The following is a 9,478-nucleotide window of genomic DNA, read 5'->3' on the forward strand; positions in this document are numbered from 1 at the left end:
TAATAATAATAGTAATAATAATAATAATAATAATAATAATAATAGTAATAATAATAATAATAATAATAAATATAAATAAGGTAACTTGGCTTATCCTATTCGGCACTTTTTTGACCCAGACTCATTCTCCTGGGAACGTCCTTTTCACTACCCAAGAAAATGTTATACTGTTTTTTGTGTTCTGTACATATACAACCCCATGGTCGTATAAGGGTTTATTTGGATAACATAGTAAAATATATTTTATTTCTGTCTATTAGCTAGAGGAAACGAAAATCAAGAAATAAAAAGCAATATTTAATCCATAATTTTGCACATGGTTTCTTTGACATATCCAAAGCAATAACTGAAATTAATGAGAAATTAATTTGTCTAGTTCTTCCAAGTATAGGCATAATAAATATTTATAGTTTTAATAGTTATCGTGGTAGAACTAGAGTTATGTGGGGAATGGTTGGGGGGTGGTAACTTTTTTTAATCCATGGAGACATTTAAGAGTTATAACAGGTACAGATAGGTCTCTATATTTTTATTATTAATATATTCGCTGGATTTATTAGACTGTAATAACAGCTACTTTTAGATTTATGTCAGCATGGATCTACTAGTAATGTCTAGCGCTGATTCAGCTGTCCAATGGCAGATTGCTGGTCTAGCTACCAGGAGAAATCACTAGTGAAGCCATACGGTAACGTCACTGTCATTTCCTTTGACACTGAACACTTTTGGAGGCATTTTACATTAAAAAACCGCAGGCATGGAATGCAGCCAAAAAAATACAAAATAAAAGCACAAATTAAATAAAATTAACTACAAACAATGCTTGTCTTTCCCTTTTATATAATCAAATGGGGATCATCTTTCCTTCTAAATATGTATAATAATATGCAAATATCAATTAAGTGATGTGAACAGACTGCAGTAACTTCCTAGACTATAGCAACCACGGTAATGACTGAGATTGAGAAACAATCAGCCAATCAGAAGCGGCTGTCAAACGTCATCCATTGCGCATTTTGATCCAGAGGGCGAGTGCCCGCGAGAGATGTACCTCCTGACAGATGTATGTGCGTCTCTGTCCAGGTGTGAGCACACACCCTTCCTGTCCTCACTCTATGACTGCACACCCGTCCTTACCCCGTTCTGCCTCTTCTGAAACTTGTACCTGAATAAGCTTCTTTGTACAGTATTGAAATGCGTATTTTACGCACAACATAATATACATAATGGGCCTTTAAGGCAAGAAAAGGAGTGACTCTGATCTCAGACAAACCATGTTACAATGCAAGGGGTGCAAATTAGTTTATTATTTTGCACGTCAGGAAAATACTGACTGTTTTTTTCATCTAGCACACAAATACTTGTTAGCTTCATTTTTACACTGAAATTTAAAGTAGATCTAGGACATGCCCTACCCCAACTATAAATCTGTCCCCACATTGTAAATTTACCTCCCCCTCCAATGCAACATGGTTTTACCCAGGAGCAAAGTTACTCCTTTTTTTATGCTTTGCTCTCCTTAATGACTCAGGCTCCAAATATCCAACTCTGTCACGAGCTCCTGTGTGTACACATTGCGGGAGCAGGAACCAAACTGAACAGTTTCCCCAGATGTTGCTATGCCTGATGACTGTCACTGGCAGCTAAGAATGGGGGATTGGGTGTAATCAGAAGCTTGATCCCATCATTTTATTGAGGACATTTAAAAAGCTCAATCTGCGGTTTGACACTGGCAGATATGATGTTTCTACAAATCACTTTACATCGAGGAGTTAGACGATGTGGATCGACTTTCCCTGATAGCAGTTGCACAATAGTAGTTGTGGTTGTAGTATTTACATAAACATATGTACAAGCTGTCCCCAAACTCTAGTTTGCGGCATATAATGGATCAATGAATGTTTGTATATATAGCTTTACAAAGTGTATGAAGGTATCATGTGTGGTTCAAGTCAGCACAACAAAGGACAAACTTCCTGTAAGAAATTATGTTCAACAATTTCTGCTCAAATACTACTTTGCAGGAGATCTGTGCAAAGCAAATCTATACGTATCTGGAAATGTTTTGTATTCATATAAAGGTTATAGCAAGCTAGCAGATCAACTGAGTAAAATAATCGGTGTGAATCTCCATCCCATGTTCATCAACTGCACAAAACAACTCAAATGGCCACATAAAGTATAAAAAAAAGTTGCAGAATAATTGTAAGACAAACTCATACTGGGGTCATTAAGTATCTGTCTACTGTGTACTAATTACATAACAATTGTTTGCATGCACCATTTTTTCTTCTCCTTTAAGGGATTATCTTATTATGTAATCTACAAGAATGCCTACTCATTCTACTTTGCGTATAATGAAACTTGTGTAGCCAAAGAAGGATTAAGAGGAGACAGACGTAAAAGTGACAAATGATAAAGTATAAAATATTTCTGCTAGAATAATAAATAGATCAATCTACTACTACATGGGAAAATGCAATAGCGACATATTCACTTTAAGCTGCACTGATCCATGTTCATCAATTAATAATGACACTACTATCATATTGATATTATCCTTGTATTTCCATGCATCTTCTTTTTTGACATTCATATGAATTGCACAACCAGTATCAGAGCTCAGGGAGAGGAGAGATAAAAATTGCTGTTAATTCATCTTTACACTCACTGTTGGACCTATAGATTCATTATTCTATGTGTGACAAAGAGTGGATCTGGACTGGAGAACATACCTGTTGTATGGCGATCTTAGCAGAAGAGCTTGGCTGCCTGTACAGCTGTCAGTAGGGGTGTGACAACCGTAGACTGGAGGAGGTACAGAATATTGTTGATCTCCTACAGGAAAATCAAATCCAGTTAACAAACCTTCAAACCACTGGGTCATTCACCATCTGCATTAATTACCCCTCCTGCCTTCTCCACAAGCAAATCACAGTCTGGGGACTCGCTGAGCAGTAGTGATTTATAGACTGCACTATGCTAAACACAAGGACTGAAAACTGGATTTCAGCATTAAATCAATGTCATTTCATGCCCAAGTGTCTCTACATCTTACATCTACGTCTATGGGGTATATTTACTAAACTGCGGGTTTGAAAAAGTGGAGGTGTTGCCTATAGCAACCAATCAGATTCTAGCTTTAATTTATTTAGTGCATTCTACAAAATGACAGCTAGAATCTGATTGGTTGCTATAGGCAACATCTCCACTTTTTCAAACCCGCCGTTTAGTAAATCTAACCCTATGTCTATTTATTTTGCTTACATGAAGAAATGATGCACCTTTGTACTTAGATTTCTGACACCAATTTTCACTGTTCTCTTATATAAATATAAAATCAGGTCTTGAAGATTAAAAGTGATTGAAAAAAACAAAATACAAAAGAGAGTTTGCAAATAATTTCTAGGTTTTCTATGTTATTTTTAAAATAAATGCAAGACCTGTGGACAGAAATGCAACAAGCACATTCTATCCAGCTTGGTTAAATATTATCTTAATAAACAATATACTGTGTATTCAGACATGCTTGGTTGCTGTACATGATGCATTGGGCAGACTTACCCAGAGAGGTTTGCTGGCTAATGGGATCTTCATGTTTGAAGGCGTGGTTGGAGAACTGTGCTGTATGGTGAGATGGAGTATGACCGTAACTTGGGGTCCCATCAAAAGCCACCGCGCTGTAACCTTAGAAAACAAGACAGAAATATTATTTTCATGTGATGCATTAAAAGACCGCTCACTCTAAATTTACAAGTTGCCCTACGTCGAAAATCATCTGATAACATTATCATGTAGGTAAAAGTTTAAGATATAGGGCTTGTTCCTATCCAGAGGCAGGCTGGGCTGGCAGGCAGGGGGCATCTGCCCTCCGGACCGGTCCCATAATGGGCTATCTTGGGCTGGGTCACTGGACCATCTGCATTTTTTTTCTTTAAATTTTTTCCTAATAGACTGCTGAGTCGAGCCTTGTCCCCAGTGCTAAAATTTGCCAGCCCTCCCCTGTTCCTATCTATCAAAGGCTAGCCTCTACCGATGGGTTTCTCCAGTGAAAACCTCCCCAAGTGAAATGCTATTTATCACAGATGTACCACCGCAATCCTCCTTCCACTACCTCCAACTCAGGATGCCGATAGCAGAACATATTGAAAACAAAAATCTTATTTATTTAATAAAGAATTCCTGCAAAGTAAATATCTTATTTGTTGACATTTTTTTACTTTTTCTTTTTTTTTTTTTGCAAGTGGAAGTCCAAGTCCACTGGGCATATGTGAACAAGCAAGCCGGGTACCAGGCGTGGGCAGATGGATCAAGACTGGTTGGCGAAGCAGTAAGATCTTTCTTACCCCTGCCAGTTAGTATTACCAGGTAGCTGAGTATGACTTGCGCCTATGATATTTTTTTAGTAAATTGTGGTGATAGGAGTTTTTTCGACACGTTTTAGTAAATAGACCCATTTTGAATGATCCTTAGCAAAGTCCTTGAAATTGCTGATCGCTGAGGAAAATCTCTGCTTCCAGCTGCACAACAAGTAATATTTAATACACTGCAAACATCTCTAAAACTACTAAGGTTTTAGAACTGTCAAACATACATTTATGAATGATACAAGGTTTCTTTTCATATTAATTCAACTTGTATATTTTTTTAAATGGCCCTTTAAGTCTCACATCTAAATGACTGCACTTGGACTTTTGACAATCCTATAGCTGCTGCTATGCCAATTGTATATATTATATGAAATATACTGAAAGTGGAGACAGGTGGCCATTCAAATAGTTTATTTAGTGCTTTGTAACTACACTAATATTATTTATTATTATAACTGTACAGTTTGAGACCAACTACAAAGTCTACAGAGAGCATCCTTATAAACTAACAGTGTACTAAGATATGTAAATAATATACAGGTATTTTAATGATGATACATTGAAACTTGTAGGATTGAAAAAGTTTAATAGATTAACAAATTATTATTATTAGTTTATTATTTTATATATTATATAGTGCCCTCTTATTACACATCAGTCCCTGCCCTACTGGAGTTTAAAACATAAATTATCTACTAAAAAAGCACACACAAATTTTCAGCAGCCAAATAACCTTTAATAGTAACTTCATCAAATTAACATAAATGCGTTTGTCTCCCTATCTGAATTTATCACCTTTTTAATGACATAAGTGCATTATTTGTATTAATAAATCGCTAGCAATGAGTTTGCATCAATTATAGATAGTGAAACATATTCCAGATTTACTAATAGAAAAAAATAAAAATAAAACATCTACTTCGGTAATAAATTGGCTCAAAATTATCGCCGTTCTCCTTAAAACCTACATCCGTTGCTCGTAAATTATGCGATATTTTTTTTGCAAAGCAAAACAGTTAAAAATAGCAGCCTCCCAGTGAATGGAAAATTACTTGTCAAAAAATAAACTCTCAATATTTATTCAAAACAAATTGAGTCAGCTCCTTCTGCAGCCCCGGGATCATTAATCAAGAGCGGGACAGTCACTTTCATTAATTACGAAAGGGGGGGGGGGGGGGGGGGGGGCGAGTTAAGCAAACCGAGTTTAAGTAGAAAAAAAGCTAGGAGTAATTACAACGTAATATTTTCTTTACTCCCCTCCTTAGCAGTATTACAACAATATCAAGTATTAGAACAACTGTTTATCAATCATTGATGAATTTTAATCAAATCTGCAGAGGTCCTTTGTCCTATACCGCAGGCAAAACATAATATCTCTTTTGTGCTAATTATAAGTGATTGCCTCTACAAACCGAATGGCAAAGCTTGAAATCTTGATTATTTTTTTTTATTTTTTTCTACTGTTTAGCTCTGTAGAAACTTTTCTTAAGCCTCAATGGACAATGTATATCTTAATTTGGGTTTGTGAACAATGTCTAATACATTGTATATTACATAATATATTCGTATCAAGTTTGCATTTAGTTTATGATTGCTTTCAATACGGTATGCTAATTTTTGCCATATGTTTATATACATTGAACCAGTGCCGATAATTGTAATTACTAATAAAAACTGCATATTTGAATTATGTATTTATATATTATATGAATTATAATTTTATTAAATATATATAATAAAATTATGTATATTTAAATATATATATATAGATGTATAGATATAGATGTGTGTATATATATATATATATATATATATATATATATATATATATATATATATATATGTATGTATAAGTCCATTTAGGTTAATAGTAATTGAATATGTTTTGGAGCAATAAACAATTATGTTTTATAGCAAATGGCTCTCTACTGACAGTGGTGTAGTACTACGCTATCCAGGTTCCTTTAGCAGCTTATAATAGAGATCCCTTGTTTCTCTACAATAGACAGACGTTGTACTGGTTACAAAGTATCCAGATGATTATTCTCTTCCGTGACCTTGACAAGTCCATCTGAAAGGCAGAATGATGTTTTGGTCACATTTCCTGGTCTCTCCTGACCCAAAGCTTTAGGAATTTGATATTGCACTGTGCAAATCTTTTGATACCGAGCTCTCTTTAATTAGGGTCTTATCACAGAAGCGCTGATTGTAACGTGTTGAAAAACGTGACTGGTCCACATCTGGCCGGACAAGCAGTGTCTGGGTGACAGGCAGAGGCGGCAAGAACTGGCAAACTTTTCAAAGTATGACTTTTCCAAGACTTGGCAAAAGAGGGATATTGTTAAATCAAGGTAACATCTTTCCCACGATGCAGAGGCATCAAATGTAAATTAACCTTGACTAAGCGCATTACTGTTAACTGTGTTCTCAACCCTATGCGCTTCAATTATCCAAAATATTGGAGAAAACTAGTAGGGATGGAGATTATTGATGTCAATATATATAATGTCAAAGACACGATATTTAGTTTTCATTTTTATGTCTTAAAACACAAATATAATAATATATTACTCTCTCTCTCATATATATATATATATATATATATATATATATATATATATATATATATGAATATCCCCTCGGATCTGTATATCTATAGTCTGGGGTGTAATCATATTAGTTGTTCTTAAAATAATTAACCTGCTAACGTTTTTAAAGATTTCTAACATTGTATTTATTTTCCACATATATTCAGCAATGTGGTGCATTAAATAGTGAGGATATTCATTTACCCACGATATCATAACTGACACATTATTTATTGAAAAATAAATGTAAATAATAAATGTTTATACATTTATGATTTCTGCAATAGTTACAGTCTATTTAGATTTCAATTCTTACACAACTGAACAAAATCACACACAAGCTACGAGATGAAAATATTGCTTGACTTCATATAAATAGTATATGCCATTTTTACCAATTATTCTACACTATTTTCCACTTGGACAAATTAGAATTCATCACGAGTGGATGCTGATGGTTTTTTTTCCAGATACTATATTTTCTTATTTCTGTCACAAATATAGACGGGACCAGGTCTGTGCTATAATCGATTTAAAGTTTACTGTGTATTGAAGTTTAAATGCTAAGCATAACATTTCCAATTAAACCGGTGTCATGAATTATGCAGCATTAACAATAACGTTTATGCATACAGTAAAATTCGATTAAAAATTACACAACCTTTAAATACATACACGTATACAATTTAGACCATCTGTAGCTTTTCAGCCATTGTGGAACTATAAGCCTCAGCAAGTCCAGTTGGACATTTTGGACTTCTATCCCATACAGCTAAACAGACACATGTTGCTTATATCTGATTCACACGTTGGACATTAAATTATTGCAATTTACACTTACATTGACATTTTAGGGACAATGCAGTAGCAAATAGGATTATGAACATATACCATATACAGTTTTTCAAGACAATTGTGTAAAACGCTTCTTGAGAGCGTTCTATATTAATTATTAATGCGTAGTAAAGTATATATTGGGGTGTGTATAATCACATGATATTACAACAGCTCTTTGTGGGATATTCCATTAATTGTTTTTAGCTGCTGTCCAAAACCTCATCCATCAATATACCAAAGTAGACAGTGGTTTGAAGTAAGTACTGTGTGTGATCCGAGATTATAGAGGAGGACTGGAGAGGACTGTAATCCCCCTATATAAAGATATATTACGTTGGTCTGGGCTAGCACTGATTATGTAACAGTGTGCTATTGCTTTTCATCTTGAACTTGAACGTGTAAGACACTCTGCATGCACCCTGGGCGACCCACGCAATATCAGTCCTGAGCTGTTTTACATAACAATAAACATGTCAACACCAACAGAAGCATAACAATAAAAATCTAGTAAAACTAAAAAAAAAAGATATTTGTGCACAAGTAATACTTTCTGTTTGCGCAGAGGAGGATGCTAACATGTTTTTACGCGCAGATCAGTGATAAATCAATTTTTACCTATAGATTATACATACATTTTATTTAATTGGAGAAACAGTTATTGCTAATTGGAGAAACAATTATTTCTAAATACAAGTTGCTATGCAATGCCATTAGTAAAGAGAAGACTACTACTTTCTGGTACCATTTAGTAATACATTATAATATTCTCCAGACCACCAGGCTTACTGTCTATGTTTGTTTGTGTTGTGTACTTGTTACCTGACTTTATTTTCTGCATCTGTCTATGTGAAGAAAAAAAATATCTCATGTATCCATTATAACTTAAGTTATGGGGTGTAGATAATAGATTCGGGTGTCACTTATTACAAGACAGGATTATTAAACATGAAGCAGGGAGCAGCTAAACCTACCTTGGTTTCTGATCCCTTGTTGGTTCTCCAAGCAGTTAGACAGGTAAGGGGCGTTGGTGAACATTCTGGCTTGCCCCGTGGGTGCCTGGCTTGGAGGGGGCGCCCCGAAGGGTCCGTACCTACAAGCCCCAGCAGTGCCGGTGAACTGGCCGGAGAAATGGACGGTGAAAGCGCTGAGACACTGGTCCTCGTGCAGATCCGGATTCCAGCTGGGCTCCTGCTTGATAAAGGAGTGTGGAGCGAGGGAAGAGTATGGGGCCCCTGGGGGGAAGTCTAGAACCGGTGCCCACTGACCATTGCTGCTCACCGGCATGTTGCAGCTACTGTTCCCTGACAGAGAGGAGACAGGGGGGAGCAGAGCGTTCATGTCCCGGACATCCGACCCCATCTGATCACTGAAGAGAAGGCTGCTGGACTCCAACCTACTGGGTCCTGGATTAGTGAAGAGATCAATTCTGGAATCCAAACACTCAGTACAACTCTAATTAGAAGTCCACAGCAAAGCAGAATGTCTGGTGGGAAGAGCAAGTCCCTAGTACATTGCTTTTAGATGTGTCAGTAAGAGTTCAGTAAGTACCAAGTTAGTCCTGCAAAGAGCTCTGGAGTGTGGGAGCTGCCTCTCCTTGTGTCTCCTACTTGCCAGCTCTCTAATGCTCTAATAGGGGATTCTCACTGGGAGGTGGAGTTTCAGCAGCAGCAGCTCCATTCATAC

The 9,478-nt window shown here is 36.1% G+C and overlaps 1 protein-coding gene across 3 annotated transcripts in view; it reads right to left on the reverse strand.

Annotated features, from left to right (window-relative positions):
* Window positions 1-9,410, reverse strand: part of WT1 (WT1 transcription factor) — a 45,369-nt gene extending 35,959 nt beyond the window's left edge. For all 3 annotated transcript variants that reach the window (XM_075188049.1, XM_075188048.1, XM_075188047.1), the window contains exons 1-3: window positions 8,767-9,410; window positions 3,565-3,687; window positions 2,736-2,838 (exon numbers count right to left, since the gene is read on the reverse strand). In XM_075188049.1, the coding sequence (XP_075044150.1) occupies window positions 2,736-2,838; window positions 3,565-3,687; window positions 8,767-9,154 (614 nt within the window). In that variant the 5' untranslated portion in view covers window positions 9,155-9,410. The remainder of the gene's footprint in view (window positions 1-2,735; window positions 2,839-3,564; window positions 3,688-8,766) is intronic.
* Window positions 9,411-9,478: the final 68 nt, after the last annotated feature.

This window comes from Mixophyes fleayi, chromosome 10 (genome assembly GCF_038048845.1).
Source record: "Mixophyes fleayi isolate aMixFle1 chromosome 10, aMixFle1.hap1, whole genome shotgun sequence".
Lineage (NCBI taxonomy): Eukaryota > Metazoa > Chordata > Amphibia > Anura > Limnodynastidae > Mixophyes > Mixophyes fleayi.